Source organism: Vanellus vanellus (assembly GCF_965231255.1).
Source record: "Vanellus vanellus genome assembly, chromosome: 15".
NCBI lineage: Eukaryota > Metazoa > Chordata > Aves > Charadriiformes > Charadriidae > Vanellus > Vanellus vanellus.
Genome location: NC_138920.1, coordinates 15,192,015 through 15,211,579, shown reverse-complemented (window position 1 = coordinate 15,211,579; position 19,565 = coordinate 15,192,015). Strand labels below are relative to the sequence as shown.

General features: G+C 47.7%; 1 protein-coding gene across 1 annotated transcript in view; it reads right to left on the bottom strand.

Moving 5' to 3' along the window:
• CHRNA4 (cholinergic receptor nicotinic alpha 4 subunit) overlaps positions 1-18,870 on the bottom strand; it is a gene marked incomplete at its 3' end in the record, with an annotated part of 21,737 nt that extends 2,867 nt beyond the window's left edge. The window contains exons 1-5 of the mRNA XM_082491005.1: positions 18,739-18,870; positions 17,306-17,457; positions 13,895-13,939; positions 13,710-13,819; positions 2,700-4,080 (exon numbers count right to left, since the gene is read on the bottom strand). Coding sequence (XP_082347131.1) covers positions 2,700-4,080; positions 13,710-13,819; positions 13,895-13,939; positions 17,306-17,457; positions 18,739-18,799 — 1,749 coding nt within the window. The 5' untranslated portion in view covers positions 18,800-18,870. The remainder of the gene's footprint in view (positions 1-2,699; positions 4,081-13,709; positions 13,820-13,894; positions 13,940-17,305; positions 17,458-18,738) is intronic.
• Positions 18,871-19,565: the final 695 nt, after the last annotated feature.

Here is a 19,565-nt window from a genome sequence, read left to right as displayed (position 1 = left end):
GTCCTGAGTGGTTTTATTGTACTTTGTTAAAAATAAACCGGTGAGATTATCCCGTGCTTCCCCCCCCCCCCCCAGTTACATCCTCTCCCATTTTAATTTTAAGCTGTCTTCAAAGTCTTTGTATTAGAGTAGTCCGGAGTTGCACAGAGGCATGAGGACAACAAGGCTTTCCAGACGGTGCTGTTGGTGTCTGGTTATTTTGGCTCATGTGTGACACGCAACTTGTTTGCTTCTCAGTCTGTAATTAATTTCTAATGGCATTTCTATCATATGCTGGGACAATTTGGTCTTGCATTTTCCCCAGTGTACCGTTGTGTTTTGTATTGTTTGCAGATATCTTTTTGTAACAAACATCTGCCTCTTGCATTTCCCATTTTCTCGTTGCTGAAGCACTTAATTAAATGAGCTATTTACTTTTAATTTAGAAGCACTGCCCCCGTGGCAATGGTGCTTTAGAAAACAAGACAGGAACTTCAAAAGAAGCTCTATTCTCATTCTGGGAAGGTGCACGTCTCTGAAAATATTACCCAAGAGACGGCAAGCTGTGTCTCAGGGGCTGCAACTGCATCAGAGGTGCCTGCTGATAGATTTGCTGAAGACTTCCATGAAGAAGTGCCACAATTTGATTTTAAGATGAAAGCAAATTTCCAAGTACTGATTTTTCCCCAATAAATTCTCATTTTATTAGATCAGTTCTGCTCGTTACAGTAAATTTCAGTTCCAGAAGATCATATTTCCTTCTTCTTTGTCATTTCCACCTGGAGAAAAAAACGTGCTTTCCCTCTTGACCTTACTGGGATCCAGACAGAGAAAATAGTATAGCCTCAGACCGGGGTCAGCAATGCTTCCCCCAGATCCACAAACCCAACCTCTGCCTACCGTGCCAACCACAGCTGCTGTGAAAGAGCAGAAAACTGCGGGCAGGTTGGCAGGCTCTTCCTGAGGAGCCCCGTGCGTCGGTGGTCCTGGGGGTGACCCTTCTCCATTTATTGCTGGATGTTTGCCTGGTGCCTTTGCTCGCGGGCGGCGCTGGCAGGAGGACTGCTCCTCTTCTGCCGCTTTTGATGTTTAGCGCTGTAAACAGCTTTGTCCTCAGGATAACCACTTCATTTCAAGAGGGAAGAGTAGTGGAAGGTATAAGAAGAAAAATTGTGGCTTCTGAAGACTGCTTTCATTTTAAAGAAAGTTGCAATCATGGACTAAAATGAAAGAACCCAAGGCATTCATCGACTCAGTTCTTGATGATATCAACAAGCTTAGCAGAAAGAGAATCAGTTGAAATGGGAAATATTATTGGTGTAATATTCTTTCATTTGCACCATGGGGAAACGGGGGAGTTTAAATCAGCTGACTTCCATGGGTTTACTTGTGATTATTGCTAGGAGGAGAGAGCAGAGTTTAATTCCCGCAGTCCTGGAGTGTTTGTGCAGGGCTTTAGCCCGGCAAAGAGTGCTGGGCTGCCAACTAGGAGTGAAGATGGGGATTGGCAGCCCACCTCTGCCACGGATTTGTTCTGTGACCTTGAACAGGTCACCTCATCTCTGTGTTTTGGCTGCCACTCCTCAACGTGAGGAATAAACAGTTACTTCCTCAGAGGGATGTGGTGAAGTGAAATACATTAAAGAACAGAGGCCTCTCAAACTACGGGACCAAAGAGTATATAAATGGACAGTAGCACTTAGTCTTTTGTTGCTGCTGCTAAGTGCTCAGTACTGTGAAAAATGCAAATATAAAGACACTCTTCATGCCCAGGAAGTCTTGCATAAAAGCACTGTGACTTGCATTGGCTCTAAATCTCGAGAAATCAAACTGTAAGCACAGCTGAAAAAGTACCTTTTGCTGACGGATCCCTCTAGGAAAAGCTAGATAAGAATTTTCTTTAGCAAGAATACAAACTTCGGGTTATCTTGTCGCTTCCTTCATTATGCCCATAATTAGCTAGCACGCTGCACCCATAGTATTGCAGGCAAAGAGCTGCAAGAAGTGTGAAAGGATGTGGCATTTGCATGTGCATCACCGTCTCCATTAAAAGAAATTCTTTCAGCCTCTACTTTCCTGCTCTATTTGTAGCCTTATTTACCCTTTCAGAGTAAGCACAAAATTTGGCTGTCTGCCCACCTTCCTGCACAGAGCCAACTGCTCCAGTGGAAGTCCACTAACGAGGAATCGCATCACGCAGAGCTTAACACACCCTGAAACGTCCCCACGCCACTACACGCTTCTCACATCCACAACCTATTTTGGGACTTTGCTTTCCCAGGCTCAGTAGCCAGAGTCAATGCTTAATAAAAAAGAGAGGGGGTGAATTCCCCGTCTGTCAGAGGCTTCTCTGTAAAGAATGTCTGCTGTGTTCCCACCAGATGACTCCTTTTGGGGTCTCTTTCACAGTCTCAGCTGCCTCCTTCCTACCTAACAACAACTTTACTCCTCTTTTCTGCCGGAGAATCCCATTGTTCTGGAGCAGCCCTGAGCATGGTCTGGTTGCGCTGCCTCCTTGGCCCCCGTGCCTGCCGAGACTCCAAGGACAAATTCTCCAGCTGAGCCTATAGTGGCCAATGTGTTCAAAAGCCACAGTATCAGGGATGGCGGAGCCTACATCAGCAAGTACACCCTCCGTATAGCCCCCAGGTGTAGTGGGGCTTCCTTAGCGGGTAATTTTTTACTTACCCAAGGAGAGCAGGCTAAGTTAGCATACTTACTGAGAAATCGGCGTCTTCTGCTCGCAGGTGGTCTGCGATGTAGTGAACCCCTTCCACTGCCAGCTTCAGGGCTGGGGACATCAAGAGCAGGTGTTGCTCTTTGGCGCTGGGAGTCTTGCTTCCTTGAGCGGGTGTGCCGGCTGCCTCGCTCTTTTGGCATTTACACTTGCACTGAGGGGGCTTGTGCGGGGGCTGCTCTTCATTTAGGTGGCACCGCTGGGACGCTGGAGAGCCCGTGGATTGGCCATTGGTCTGGGAAGAGTCCTCTTGCAGGTAGCAATACTGGATGCTCCGGGACCTACAGCGGATGCTTCCTTCTTCTGCCTTGTTGGGGCTGTACATCTGCTGAACACTTAGTGATCTGCCTTTCGAGATGGAGGAGGTCTGGGTGTCGCTCAGGGGGCGGCGTGAGGGTTGTGGAGAGGAGCAGGTCACCTGTACAGGCTCCGGGTGCAGCACAGAGTACTGCCCAGAAGGGGACTTGCAGATAGGCTGAGGCTTGGCTGGGTCGTCGGGGTGGGCACAGAAGGAAGATGTGGGTGATGGCTCATTACTCTGGGGGCTGGGGGAAGATGAGGTAGTAAAGTTGGGCTCCACGTCAGTCTCAGACCAAAGCCTTGGCGTGTTGGTTACTTTGTGCATGGATTCAATAAGCTTCTTGCAGTTGTCTTTCACTGTGGAGGGACGTTTCATGAAGAGAAGGCGCGGGACAATGTCAAGGAAGATCCTCCTCACCCAGTCAGGCATCGTGTGGGTACGTGGGGAACGATGGTGCACGTTGAGCACGAACACAGTGATGATGATAGACAGGGTAACAAATATCATGGTGAAGAGAAGATACTCTCCAATCAGGGGGATGACTAAGGAGGTAGATGGGATGATCTCTGTGATGAGCAGCAGGAATACAGTGAGGGACAGCAGCACGGAGATGCACAAGGTTATCTTCTCTCCACACTCGGAGGGCAGGTAGAAGACCAGGACGGTGAGGCAGGAGATCAGCAGGCAGGGGATGATCAGATTGATTGTGTAGAACAGTGGCAGCCTCCGGATAATGAATGAATAAGTTATATCGGGGTAGATCTCTGTGCAGCATTCATATTTCTTGCTGTTGTAATTGCCCACAGCGTTGATGATGACCCATTCCCCGCTCTCCCAGTAGTCCAGTTGGTCCACATGACTGTGCATGCTCACCAAGTCTATCTTGGCTTTGTCATAGGTCCAGGAGCCAAACTTCATTGTGCAGTTTTGCTGGTCAAAGGGAAAGAAGGTAACATCGATGCTGCAGGAGCTTTTATATATAGCAGGTGGCATCCATTTAATTCTCCCATCATGGAAGAGGTGGGCCTTGGTCAGGTGGGTGACAGCAAAGTCACCGTCAGCACTGGGGAGAGACAGAAGATAAGAAAAGACTAAGGCTTCTCTGGGACTTCTCAACTCGGTTAAAGAAGTAGGCTATTTACTGCCTGGCTTCCAAAATCGTACCTGGGAGAAGCAAGATGTACACCATGTGCTAACACTGGATCCATCCACTCTGTCCAGTGCTTTTTTAACTCTGTGAGATTATGTAAGCACTGAATTTGCGTGCAAATGTCATCCCTCACCTTGCATAAGTCGGGTCCTTGAGGGGAATGTACACAAGTTTTCCTCTAAGCTCTCCCATAAATGCCCTGGAAAGGGTTGAGTTTGCTTTAGAGAGGTGGGAGGAACCGCTATCAGGTAGTGTTACTGTGGTCTCTGCAGAATTAATTGTGACATCTGCTATAAATGAGACAGTGTTGGGTAATCATTCAGTCTTTTACATGAAAAACAGTGAGAACATCCTATTAATAGGAATAATGAAAGTTAATCTCTTGATTCCCACTCAGGAAGAGAGCTGTCTGTTATGGTGTCTTCTTACAGGGACTCTCAACCGGGGGCTGTGCGCTGGTATGAGATAAATAGATAACAACTCAGGATTTTACAGCAGAAAACCAGACAGTGAAAAAGCTATTGCATAATGGCAAAAAAAATTTTGTTTGTTTGTTTGGATCTGCTTTTCTCCACTGGGCAGTGTGGGGAAAGCGCACTGATTTCCTGCAGCATTGTGCCGTGCACCCATGACACCATCTGCTTCCAGCTCGTCGTGGGGACTGGGATACAAGAGAAGGATGATCAAAAGAGGCAACAGGAGCGGCAAGCGCACTGGGGATTTGGGGGAAGAAAGGCCACTGGGGAATGCCATACTCGATCCGTAACAGTGTTGGAGCAAGGAGGGAGACCGAGGAACTCTGGGGACGGGATCCCCAGCCCTGGAGACAGCCCCGTCCTCCACCTGCCTCAGCATCACCAGCCGCAGCGCCGCTCCTTCCTCACACCCGCGGCTCTGCTGCTGCGCTTGAGACACTGAACACGCCGCTCGCCCCGGTGTGTGGAGGCCACCGAAAGAAGTTAGCTTATTAATAGATTCAATTAGCACAGCAGGTAATTGATGCCCTGCATGACTAAGCCATGCCCTGTTCCTCCCCTGCTCTCAGAGAGGACATGTGGATGGTGACAAACTCCACATCTGGGGCCAAGTCCATGGGTACCTTCTCTCCAGCAATGTCCTCCCCCAGGCGGCGTCTGCCGGGCCCGCAGCCTGCGTTACCCTACACAAAGAGAAAAACTGAAGCGTTCGGAGCTGCGCAAGCGACATATCTCCTTGTTCAAGTAATCACTGTGGTGGAGACTGGGTACGTGAATCACAAAATTACACCTTCCCCTGAAAAAGAGCCGAGCTCCTGCGCCTGCAGCCTCTTTGTGCGGTGACTGGCTGAAACCTCAAACCCTCTCTCTCCCTTGATTTCTACTTGCAGACAGAGGATTTTGGTATCCTCGGACAGTTACATCCTGGACCAAACGCCCTGGTTCAAGCAGCCTTAAAATGCGGGTGAGCGCTGGGTAAAGCCGCAGTTTTCTTCTTCATCCCGAGCAAAACGTCTGCAAGGTTGAAATCCCAACTGAAAAAAGCAGGTGGAATCTGTTTGTAGAGCAATGCCCTCAAGTCTAGCTGCAGGAATAGAGAAAAGAGCATCCGAAAAGCGGGGAGGGAATTGGGGACCGTCTTAACACACCCGTCTGGAGCTGCTGCAGAGCTCGGGGACACGGAGGAAGCCGCCTGCCGTGCGATGCCGAGTGGCAAACCGCAACGCTGCTGAACAAAGGGGAAGCGGAGCAGGGGAGGGAGCGCTTCCGCTAAAATCTTGAGATGAATTATTCAGGCTGGTACGGATAGAAAGCTCTCTGCTCCTGCCCAGCCCTCCCCGCTGGAGCCCATCCAGCCCGCAGCCGCTTTCCCAGCAGTTGGCAAACTCCCTCGGCCCCGTGCTGCCGCTTCAGCGCCCAGATGTGCCCTGACAGCAGCAACGGGGTGCACGGGGGTCACACCTCTCCTCCTCCTCACCGGCAGCAAGGCAAACACCACGGGGACGAGCCGGAGGCATCCCGTAAGCTGCAGAAGGCAGAGGAACTTCCCTAAATGTATTTCTTCAGGAGAACATCCATTAATTCATATGCCAAAGGAGGGGGAAAAAAAAAAAAAAAAAAAAAAGAGGCTTTCTGGTATTTCCTCTTGCCCTGTGAAGCATCTTTGTCAGTCCATGACCACCCTGGCTCCCAGTGAGACCGGCGTAGTATTGCTCATTTTGGGAGAGAGAGGCAGGATCTGGCCCTCGGTGAGCTCTCTCGGTTGACAAGGTATCTGGGCAGAGGTGGCACGTGCCCCCGACCCTCAGGATCACAGCCCACATCTCTGTCTTTTGAGACGATTTTCCAGGTTGGTTGAATCAATGGGAAAAATAAACTCGGAATTATTGTTGGTGGTGGATTTTTTACTAAACTCTTCTTTGTGTCTGTAATGGAAAGCCTGTGCTCTTTGTGGCAGATTTTGGCAAAACAAAAGAACACAAAAGGACCCAGTACTTTTTGACCTCTGAACTGGACTTTTTCTAAAGCTTTAAAATGTCTTTTTTTTTTTTTTTTTTTTAAGACAGGAAAGCTAAAAATATGTACAAACCCAGACTGCTGTCTCAAAGGGCTCAAGGCAAAACCACCTTTGTCTTTTACCCTGATGCAAGGAAAACCAAGCAATGCCGTTGTACTGTGCACACAACTAGTTTCTTACCTTTTCTTTCTTAAATCTAATTTACACTCCAGGACCACTTGCTTTGGATGAAAACCATCTTTTTTTTTCTCCTGGTTTTGCCTGCACTGTAAAGCCAGATTGAGACATGAACCGCGCACAGCCAGTGACAGTCCAGTGTTTGTGGTTCTCGGTGGTTTTCTTTCTAAATCTCGATAGGAATTTGGAATCCAGTTCTGTGTTTAATGAGATCTCTGAGGGATGATTCAATCGTTCATTAATGGAACAATATATTTATAATTGGACTCATATTACAGAAAAGGGATAACGAGCATCCGCTAGTGTGTCCCTTCTTAGGTAGAGCAATGTGCTAGCGGCTGGGCAAATAGCACACACGTGTGTTTTTCCTTTTCAAGACTGCTGGAAAAGGGCATGAAAGTTTTGCTAAAAATTCATCCAGGAACAATAATTATTCACGTAATTGTGTTTCATTCCCAGCAACGTCTCGTCTGGCAATATCGCGGTCTCTGCGTGACCAGCCACACGCCTCTCTGTGAGATGTAACCAGTGTGACGCTGCAGGTCTCGTGTGGCAGTTATTTCCATAACTGATCTGCTTCTTTGATGAGGAAGATATTTTTTAATTGCTTGCCTAACAAACCCAGCCTCATCCTAGGTCCTCTTCGGCTCACACATTATTACAAATAACACTGGTACTGCCTTCCAAGCTGGATTTTGCCTGCAGTGCCATGGCAGGAGTGAAACCAAGAGCAGAATTGCTTTTTGCATTTGAGAGTCAGCTAATGACTCTGAGGAGGAGTAAAACACCCTGGGACGCTCCTGCTTCTCCCTCAACCGCCTAATAGGGCTCTGAAGTAATTCCTGACTTTACCGGGCACGTTTGAACTTCTCATTGCAGTTCAGCGTAGAGGTATCTGAGCAATTCGTACCTTAGCCGTGCTGTTGTGTACAGCCTGTATCCAAGCCAGCTACATCCTGCAAAGGGAGCGTTCGCACTTGCCTTAACCCTTCGTGCATACGTATATTTTTGCCTCCTTCCCCAAGCTTACCGCCTACACTGAACCTTCAAGCATATGCTTACTGGGTTGGAAGCTACGCTTGCTGGCGCCCTGCCCAAGCAGGGTGAACCTGGAGATGCCTTCATCCCGGGTGAGGCTTTCATTCTGCTCCTCTTGAGGCGGGAGGGGGAGCAAATAAGGTCACCTGGCTGCTGATGGTCTTCCAAAGCCTTTCTCCGGTCTCCTCCAAGGGGTGAAGTTCAGACAACCGACTGCAAATGAAGTCTGCAGTCATGAGATTGGGGAAACCCTGTTTTCTTGCGGAAAGCTTTGCTGTGGGAAACCCCGTTCCCGGCCAAGTCGTGCCGACAGCCCTGACTGCATAACGTGGATATTTCCTTAGACGGGAAGGTGGGAGATCTGATATAGTGGGATAGAGAAAATCTGCAGTCATTCCTTTATCGCGGTAGCACATTTTCATCTCGTTCAGTCTGGACCACTGTGTTGTGACAGTTGTCATCAAAAACCATTTGGAAGAAGGAGCGAGTGCAAGGTAAACATCACAACAAGAACTTGAGAATTAAGATAATCGGGCTCTCCTGATTACTCTGACCTGACAGCTCTAAAAATCTGTCAGTAATAAAGTACTGGAGCTCTTATATTTTCATGTCAAATACTACAGCGCACACTAATAAAAAGAGAAGACGGTTGCTTATTCCTTAGCCAACGAAAATAGCACTGCTGTGTTCTGCAGCCTTTGATTCCTCATTTTGAGGATAAAGGCTGCTCTTCTAAAGTCTTCTAAGTTTATAAGGGTTCAAGAAAGGTATTGTTTTACTGGCAGCCTTCAGCCGTATTTCATTAAAAAGCTCTGCTGATGGAGAATTTTTTTTTTTTGCAAGTTTCTATTTTCCCTGCAGTGGGGAGATACATCATCTCACACAATTAAATGTTTTCAGAATGCATGTAAATGAGGCACACATTTATTTTAATTCCTGATGATACACTTTAAATCCAAACAGTGCTTTTAAAGCCTGAAAATTAGCTATATACATATATGGATATAGCTAGAATGTCCTCATTTAAAGCATTTTTCATTAAACAGCAGTAACCAAGACAAATTGGAGATTCAAGACCCCTTTAAAGACTGTACCCTGTACTCCTTTGGTAGACATTAAAGAGATGCTTCTGTACTGTTCAGATTAAAATACTCTCCAAAGGCAAATCAGAGACTATTTTGTTTAACAATTGTTTTGCGCTACCGAACTGTTAACTACAAATTCACAGGTTGGAAGGGACATCTGGAGATGATCTGGTTCAAGCTTCCTGCGCAAAGCAGGACCACCTACAAGAGGATCAGGACCTTGTCCAGCTGGGTTTTAAACATCTCCAATGTCTTGGCAACTTGGGTACAAACCAGATGTGTACACCTTGGGCACGCAGACAGAGGTGTCTGTGCACTGATGTGTACTTCTGTAGGTCCCGTCCCAGCTTTCGCTTTCTTCAGATGTTTAGAAATCATTGGCAACCGAAATTTTGATCATTCCTCAGTAAAACGGGCATCTGTCTCAGAAATGGCTGTGCTACTATGATGAAATAAGCACAGGTTTCTCAGAAGGCTCTAACAGTGCTAAACTTGCGCATTTTCCTTCAACTCTTCCCTTTGCCAGGCATCCTCATCAGCATTTTTTGTAAGCAAAACTCCAGCTTTGTCCTTAGTATAATGGTAGAAGTCCTTGGATGCTAACACAGCAGCAGCCCACGAGAGAGATCCCTCTTACAGATTTCTATCCGTTCCTGTATTACTGGGTCGAGCTTGGCAGCAAACCTCAAAGGTATCTAAAGATATAATTCCTCTCCAGAAACATAGTCATTTAAACTCCCAGAAGAATCAGGAAAGCTGAACTGTGAAGTAGTGGTTATGGACCTATAAGAAGTGCAATCTGGTGCAAAATGACACGATCTGCGCAAGTACACACTCACACACAAAGAAAAATGTCAAGAATGTTTCTAATACTTTAAAGGTTAGACTAGGGCATAGTTTGGTATTTCTCCTCCAAACAGTTTTGGGATGAGTCAGGAAACCAGTGGTACTCTGTAAGTCTCAGTGGCTGCAAACATCATAGTATAGTTCAAAAGAACAAGCCGCTATACCGTAGTTCTAAAGAAATCTTTGCTTTCTCGTGATTTTCAAAAGCCGCCTGCCAGATGATCTTCTAACCCAGTCCAGTAAACCTTTGTGTCCATATTACCACTGGGTGAATTCCTCAAGATGTTTCCCACTCCTAATTACCGAAATTGGTATTTGAATTCCCTTCATGTATGATCTTGTCTTTTATTCTTTGTGTTTTCTGTGACTGTGAAGGTAGGGATTTCTTTTTGGAACAGCTAACACCAGAAAATACCGAGAAAAAAGAAAACTTTGAAGCCTGAACGTTCCCAGTAGCTTCTTCCCGGGTCTTACAAACATCAGGCTGGAGAAGACAAATGCTATCGCGAATATCTGGTTGAAAACTAGCCAGGGAAGCTCACATTTCAAGTTCTCTGTCTGTCCATTAGGCTCAAGGACGTGGTCTGGCATTCCTCTGGGCAGCCTTTACCAACTGGAGCACCTGGCTGCAAACCAGCAGTTTCAGGGTTTTCTCCTCTGGAGCTTCTATGTTGCACAGGGTCCAAATCACTCAACACAGTGGTGGATAAGAAAAAAAAAAAAAAAAAATTGAAACGCAGCCCCAAGGGCTTATTCCCTGATTAGACAAAAAAAAAATTTTCTTTAAATATACAATGGGAAACTAAAATGTGCTTAAAGTCCATTCATGAATGGGAAAATAAGTCAATGCAGAGGATTAGATAATTCATTTATAAATTATTTGGTGGTGTCTGAAGATAAGGAACAGCTGGCCTTCTTGGCAGAGAAGAAGAGGCTTTGTTGCTTCACTATTAACTCATATTCCTCTGTAATACATATGTTTTGTCACATCTAGTAGAAACTATTTACAGAGTCTTGGAACTTATCTCATCAAGCTTGAAAATTCAACAGCATATTAATTTCCCTGTAGGATATTAATTTGGTTTTAGATTCCTTATGAATGTTTACAACTACATATATTCTCTAGGCCAAACCTGCTGAATTTACTGATTTAATTTGGGCCTCTAGAGTGGATAAATGGAAGGTTTTGACAATAATGAGCTTAGATGTGAGAATAACCTCACAACAAGGGGTTAGCTTTCCCTAAAGATGTAAATCTTAAATCAATTTAAATTTCACTATTTCTATGTATACCCCAAGATGAAAATAAAAGAGGCGTTTGTATAATCTCCTGTCCAGAAAGTCTTTTTTTTGTGAAGGATGTCATCCCAGACAGAAATACCACACTTGTGCCAGAGTGTGTGGTAAGCAACAAATGACTCATATTAAAAGGTCTCAACAGTGCAAACGGCCAGCATGGCCACTCTCTCTCTTCCACCAAGGTCTCTGCACACAACTCTCTTGCTCTTAAGCGTCCAAAATTCTGTGCATGTACTTTAAATTCCCTCTAAACAATGTATATCTCATATATATATATATGTAAAATGTGAGACCAAGTCCTTGTTAGCATCACCCATGACTAGTTACCGCCTTTGCAAAGCCTTTCTTTCTAAAATAGTTCTAGCTGAGATGCCCGCAAAGAGAAACAGTCTGGTTATGCAGTTGGTGAGCTAACGCGCAGAAGAGCCTAATCTTGGTGTCCCGTCGTGCTACAGGTTTTGCCTTGCATTTGCCCTGCAACCCCTAAACACCATCCATGCAAACTGATTGTTAGAGCAGTACAACTAAGACAATGACTGCAGCTTCAGATGTGTTTGATGGGAAGTTAGACGGAAGAAAGAAGTGTATCCCAGGGTAGAAAACAGTCTACGCAAGACTGTATGAAAGAGTGTGGGCAAATATAGCAGTAAAGAGAGATAGAATTAATGGGAAACCATTACTGACTGGCTAGTGGTTGGCGCCTACATCCATGTTTAATTCATGGATAAAGTAACCAATTAAAAATGCATGACAGACTCATGACAACCAACAGAGGAGTGCATGATTATTAATGGTAAGTGTGGATAAAGGGAGAGAAGTAGCTTGGATTTAGGTAGCTGGGGCACCAGATCTCCCTGCGTGGTGGCAGGTCACCCATGCAGTCAGTCGCTATCTGCCATACCTCCCTGCAATCACACCGAGTCAAGCAATAAGGTGGGCAAGGCTGAAAGACTCGCAGCCCAGAAGAGGGTAAGGAGGACGTTCTAGAATAGCTGCTGCGGACACCAGACAGGCAGCTGCTCCCTGGACACCCTGTAGTTGCTCAAGTGATAGCGGCGGTGAACTAGGAGAGCAGGGCAGAGCCTGCAAGGGGCAGAAGCCAAAGGCTACCCAGCTCAGAGGTCTGCGTGCCCATTGACAGCTGGCGGCTGCTTTCAGCATGAAGTCCTAAAATTTCTGGTGCACAAAGGGAGACAGAGGCATCCTTCTTTAGTGCTATGGTGGACCTCCTTGCGTGGACCATGCTCGTCAACCATGGTGAGCATGGTGAGCCAAGGGAGCAGATGACACAACAGGATCTTGTGTACCAGCAGTTTTGGCAAATGGATGGCTTGGACCACAAAAGTCCCATAGACGGTGGAGATTTGTGTAGCACTGTTTCCTTTGGCCCTATGGTCCACCACAATAACCACCAGAAGCCCCCAAAATAATAATCCTTACCCTTGTCATTAATTATTCAGTGAGAAGGACAGGGACATTTATTTTCTTCCAGTGGAAGCTGTGAACACCTTTCTTGGCTGCAACGTGAGGCACTTGTAACGTAATGGTCACACTCAGAGTGTGTCCCTGTAGGACAGGAAGGTCCAAGTGCCTATGAATTAGTCATTTCCATTGGTCTAATCTCTGACCGGTGCTATGTGAGGATGCAGTGATTTCCAAGAGGTTTGCAATCACTCCACACCACTGAGGATCAGAGACAAGCTAATGGGAAAGATAACAATTTCCATAGTCTCCAAAGCTCACCGTCACCCGGACAGGTTCCTCCCTCAGTCGTATTTTTGGAAAACAAAAGCAAAATCCTATCAAACTAGAACCAGGCAACAGTTTATTAAAAACGAGCCTGGCGTCTGCTGTGCATTTTCCCTGAGTGTAAGCCACATACAAAGATGGTTTTGTTTGATGCTTGCAGCAAGTGTTTTCTCTGGAGCCGGTGCTGGGGAGGGAGACTGGGATATCCTACATCCGAGGAGACTTGAGAGCTCTGGTATGATAAGCTAAGGAGAAAACAGTCTTGGCACTCGGACAATCTTTCCAATAATACCAACCGGCTCCAAAGGAAAGAAAGGAAACAACCACCTGCTCCCTCGGAAGTGTCCATGCAAGAGACAGATTTCAAGCATTTGGGATCAGGAACAAATATCTATTTAAGAATAATTCTGGAATGGTATTGGGCCAGCCTGAAACCTGTGTTTGTAGACACGCATGTCTGACGTGTTTCAGCATATTAAGTCCATCCTCAGCTGCCGGCTTTTCCTGTTGATGGTGATGAATCAGGGGAGAGCTCCTTGGTGAAATGAAACTGGAGAGGACTGAAAGCTCAAATTCAGCCTAATTTGGTGTCTGGCATGTGAAGAGAAAGCAATGCCCACATGCCACACAAAACTTGATGTCCAGAGAAAGGATCATTAGGAGAACAAGGCCTGTGTGATGAATGTTAGTCATGGCATTTAAGGCATGTCTGGGACAGATATTATGAGAATCTATGTGGAATTCAACCACAGAGAACAAAATAAGGAGGAACAATTGCAAGAAGTACCTTGACACCATAGACAGAAAAAATTTGCGAGGAGAGGTTTGCCCTCTGGCCACAGTGCTTGCACTCACTTGTTGTAGAGGACAATATCTGGCCTCCAGATGAGCTCCGAGGGGATTCGGATGGACGTGACATTTTCGTATTCTTGGGGGTCCCAGCGTAGCTTGTAGTCATGCCACTCCTGCCAAAAACAAGGTGGTTAAAGGTGGGAGAATTCAGATTGCAAAACCAAAAAGGAGCATGGAAGAGCACCCACCTGCTTCACCCACACGTTCGTGGTCATCATTTGATTTTTCTCGTCCTGAAATGCAAGACCAGATATTGGTTATAGGAGCAGATGGAGCCGCCCAAGGAACTCATTACATTTCTCTTAATTGTACTTCCTTTCTGTAATTATAAATCACCTCTGCAATGGATGTAAGTTCCACCTTGGAAATAAAAAGCAGATGTTTCTGTCATTTAACGTGGGACAGGGCACAGCTGCCTGATACCACTGAACAGCTGAGCCTGCACCTAAGCAATCTTGTGAGCAGACGGACTTGAATTTATCGGCATTTTCCTCGGTGTTGATGGATTCAGCCTAGGATGATGGGGAGAGGCAGAGGGAAGGGCTCCACACTTGGCTTTGACCTGACCACTGAAGGAAGGGGGGTGGTGGTATACATATCCTTACTCACACGTGTGTGCCTGGGTTACAATGCTCAGCTCCATCTTCAAGTAGTGTTTAGTAGTTCTATTGTGAAACGTTATCCGTGAACACAGGTCCAGAAACACGAATCTCAGTGTGTTTCTCCTTCTCCCAAATACATGAACTTTGAGCACTATGGATTGGCTTTTCTGAACAAACCCAAGCTACTCTGCTGACACATAACCTTTGGACCGTTTGGTGTATACCCGTGCTGCCAGTTGGTAGACTTTTTCCCAACTCTAAGTACCATTAGTATGGAAATGTAGAACTATATGTATACTTTTAAATAATGTAAGGCACATAAAATGCTGGCGGTACCGTAGTAGAATTAATTACCGCTTGCTGCTTGCCTTGCATGCTGGTTACAACCCCTATGTAAATAACTAAGACCAATTATATGGGGCAGAGCCTGGTCCTGGTCTGATTTAAGTGTCACACCAGAGCTCGGAGCTTATTTGTGTGTTTGTTTCTTTTCTCTCTTCCTTTGGGCTGGCATCAAAACCAGCTCAATTGACAGCGCTCATCTGAAAGCAAACTGCTCATCATTAACCTCGCTCTTGTGGCGGTTCAGCATTAATTCTGAGCATTAAAAGCCAGGAGATTCGTGGCAGAGATATGCCTTCCCCTTGCTCAGCCTCCTCATTGCTGTTGTGGCACCAAGTGTAAAACCTGATCAGAGATACCCTCATCTGTGGATTAGGGACCAGAAGCACATGGAAGAAGGAGGAATAGAGAAAGCATTCAAATGAGCAACAAAGAAAGGAAAAATGCAGCTGCTTCCTTGGTTGCAGGTGAGAGATCGGGCATGCCACCGGAGGAGGCTGCCGTGCCCTGGACCAATCCTTGAGCATCTGCTTCTCCAACCGCTTTGTAATTCAAACATCTGAGAGCCTCCACCGCAGTCCCTGCACTGGGGATCCCAGTTCTGCAGATGCTACTCTTTACTGGAATTGTCCTCCCTGGCTGGGTGCAGACCCTTGGTGGAAGCTCCTGCCCATCGCTACACCTGAGGGCTCTGCCATCCTCCTGACCCAAGCGAGGCATGACTCCAGTCCCTTGGGTTTATCTCGCAGTGTGCCAATGACTGACTGCCTCCTGCACGCAGCCAGCCCAGAGGAGAGCGGGTGACTCTGAGCTGATGGTGGTGTTGCACCGCCTGGCCGGTCTTCTCAAGGTGAACACAGCACGTGAGGTCCTCAGAGACACGGGCTTAGGAGTTCCTCAGAGGCTGCTCCTGGACACGTGCTTGATCCCTTACCGCTTCTTTCTGGGCTCAGAAAACCCTTAGCACACCAGGGTGAGGTAAGGACATGCAGAGATGTTGAGTTCCACATTGATTTTTGTTCCCCCCCACCCCCTTTTGTCAGCAGGAGCCGGAGTTTGAATACGGCTCTGATTTCTCTTTCAGACTTTTTGTCGTTGGGAACCGAACGCCGGGCCTGGCAATTGCAGCGGGGTTTGCACCAAAACAGCGTCACTGTCGGGAAGGGGGAGAGACAGTCCAAGTGCTGCGGTGGTGGCAGGGGGTGTCAGCAGTCCCCAACCACATAGACTGGGGCGGGAGGGGATGAGAGCTCTCCTCCAGCAGTACCCCCCGGCCCCAGCAGGGAACTGCCTGCAAGTTGCACTTCTAACCACTGACATGATTTTAAGAAGATTAATTCTTCTTAAGTAAACTGGGAAAAGCGCTGCGAAGCAGGTGCATCGATCCCACCCTTCCACGATTCAGCAGCTGCATAATGGAAAGTCTCTCTCATGCCTCCACAGACACTAATGTCTCATCTTTAGTCTTATCAATTATTCAGATAAGCACCGTACAACTTCAACATTAGCAACTGCAAACAGCCCTGGATCCCTCAGGCTGACGTAAGAGAGAGGAGGGGAATGGAAGACCATTTTTGTGCTGCAAAGCTGGAAGCTGATGGCCTCTGCACGAGGAGATGCCGCTCTCTAGCAACTAGTGTCCCTGATTGCCCACCTCCCGCACCACCCCGGCTCTGTTTCCTCTGCATCTCAAAACTCTCATCTCAAAATATAAAATGTTGTGAAGTTATGATTGTCCTACACCAGTAATGTCTTCAAGTTGCGCTCCACTTTCCATTATCACCCCTTTTTTCTGCCACACAAATACAGTAAAAAGTGACAGAGCGCCTCCGAAAGCGAGGCCAATACTTATTCAAGAGATGTCCATCTGCCTGGACACACTGTCCTGGGAAGTGTTGCGTGCAAACAGGGACAGAAGAGAGAAGCATGCGGAAGCAAGATCTGCTCAAGCTAGAGAGCCTCTGTGTGTGCTTAACATCTGCAGCCCTGCAGGGATCTCCTTTGGATTCAACGCTTGACCCCACCACACTGTGACAGAGTAATCCCTTAAATAGCATTTCAGTGCGCATCAGTCCGGACTGCAAACCACTCTGTTTTGTACATAGCATATGCAGTTTGTACACATGTAACTTCTATTTCAGCAAACATTCAGAAACAATTTTCTTGTTAATATCTGCCAGATTAGCTAAAAACCCTCAAAACTTTCATTTGCAGAAAGCTCTTCCAGCAAGCTATCTTCCAGAGATGTGCAAACCTCTGTTCCGATTAGGTTGTGTAAATTAGTGTTAATAATTATGGCTCAAATTCCAAATCAGCTATTTGGTTGGTTTTTTTTTCCTTAGCCCGGACGCTGTGGCATTGATAGCAGTTGCTGTGCTGCTCTGCTGTGATCAGTCCCATGGATTTTGATAAGGAATTTGGGATTTTGCCTATAGTAAATGAAGAATAAAGGATCCACTTTGACAACCAGCTACTCACATGAGCCATCCCTCGTTCCAGCAGAGCTGTGTGTGTGATAACCATTCTCTGCTGAGGGCAAAGTCTTCCCAACCCAACCCTGGGTCAGCCAGTAACACCTACATGCCCCAGGAGCTTCTCCCCAAGCCCCGACCCCGTTAATCTTGGCCATTTGTTGCACAAACGAGTTGCACTTACGACGTCGATGAGCTGGGCAATGGACAAGCCGAAGCGGACAAGGACCACATCAGAAATGTTGGCGACGGGGCGGGACCACTTGTTATAACCGGAGAATAGTTTTTTCAGGAGACGCTCCTCCGCGTGGGCTCGGGTTTCCACGTGGCCGAAGGCTGCGGGGAAGGAATGGCGCACGGCAGCATGAGACGCGTGCGGCTCCAAGCACTGGCATAAGTGGAGCCTTCTCCGGGGGGCGACCCCCATGCTAACCCCAGCGATGGGCAAGTAGGGACACAAGGGAGGGTGATGCCACCCCGGTGACTTGCCTCCCTGCTACCCCGGGCGTTGCCTTGTATTTCTCACTCTATTTCTCCCACTGTGGCCAATTCCCAATGTAGGATTTCCATTGCAGAGCAGGATTGGTCTGCAGAAATTGGGGGCATCAGTAAAACCATTTGAAAAACACTATGTGGGCCATTCCCCCGGAATCTGGTTTAATTTTTATGGCCACTTTGCAGCAAGTTTCTAGCACTGAAGTGTGCAAGCAGGAGAGAGGGATGCTGGAAGGGCAAGGCAAAACCGAAAAGGCAGCCTCCTGATGGGAGACAGGGATTTTGGTTCAGATTCACACACAAAAACTGGCATCAAATGCATCAGAAGAACAAAGGCAGACTGAAATTCAGCTCTTCAAACCAACCTTCATAGCCGGTCTTTCACAAAAATGATGGGTGAGGAAGAGGACGGGGATGGGGGCCTGCGGGGGGGGAGAGAACAAATTGGAAAATGAGAGCGCCGTTTCCCTCAATAATGACTTTAAAAGTTGGAGGCTGCAAGGAGCAGCCCTGACCCTGCACGTACTCTCCAGGAACCGTCGGAGGTGCCTGTTGGTTATTAAAAAATTAAAGCCACCTTTGTTGCAGGGGGGTGCCGGGGGAGCTGCGCCCCTGCGCGGGCTGCAGGCGGAGGCGTCCTCCGACAGGGGCGGCGGGGAGAGGGAGCCGGGGGCTCTGCCCCCATCCCTCGTGGAATATGGCTCCTACTTAGTCTTTAGCTGCCCTGGATTATACAAAGGGAAGCATTAGCTGAGCGCTGGCTGCGCTCTCCCCAGCCGGAGCTGTAGCCCGGAGACACATTAACACACTTCACACAGGGAGGAAAAACCCCGGCGAGCAGCAGGATGCTGAGCCCCTGCCTGTATTGTCCCTCCTGTCCCCTTCCCCACCGCGGCTTTAACCCTTTCCCCGTCAAATCAGGCAGGGAGCAGAAAAGAAAAACAAAGCACGGCTCAGCGGAGGCTGGCATCTAGGGGACCTGCAACGATGGGGCAGGAGGATGCGGGAGTGGGGGACGTTCCTCGCTGATAGGGACCAGTGTTCGCAGCATGCCTTTGAGAGGGCTAAGGGAGAAAAGAGCCAAAGAGCAGAGCAGGGGGAGAAAAGCTTTCTCAAACTTACCGGGGAAGACGCTGGCGCACAGCAGGAGGAGGAGGTTTCCTTGAGACACGAGAAATCCCATTGTGGAGCAGAGCTCAGGCTCTAGTACGCAGAGCCTCCCGTCAGGGCAACTTTTCCTCTCTGACTCTCTGGATCCTCCAGCTTCATTCCCCTGAACTCTCTCCCTCTCGCCTGTCTCTGGGAGGGGATAGTGGTTTGTTAGTTTTTTCCTTTCTCTTCTGACCGATTCCCAGCTCTTCCTCCCGGGAGGATGCCCTTCCCCGGGACACGGACGGACATATACTGGCAGGAGATGCGTGAGGGCTGCAGGAAGCTCCTGCACGGAGACGCGAACGGCACAGCCTGCCTGGGCTCTCCTGCTTGCTCCTCTCCCCTTTCCCACGGGGCGGTTCGGCTGCTGGGTTTATTTGTTGCTGCTCCCGCTGCTTTCACCCACCCTCCCCCCAGCCCTTTGGGCAGCCTTTGCTCAGATTTTGCTGCTGATGGGCCACCGATGGCCACGCCAGCCCTCGCCGGAGCAGAGCAGCAGAGCGGGAGCACAGTATGTTTGTATATTTAATGTAGTTAGACCTGCCCACCTCCTGCTTAGGAGGAGGAGAGAATCTGTGCACTCCAGCAAACAGGCTGCGGGGAGGAAAACTTTTCGCATGAGAAATAAAGGGGGAGATCCAGAGCGCAGCTGCAGCCAGAGGTGGTGGATCTGGTGCCATCTGGGATCTTTATAGCACCTGAAGCCCAAACAGTTCTTAATTAATGAAAGCTGTCTTTTTAATCTTGTCCAAGTGCTTTTCAAAATCACTCCCGTAGACTAACAGGGTAATCAGCCT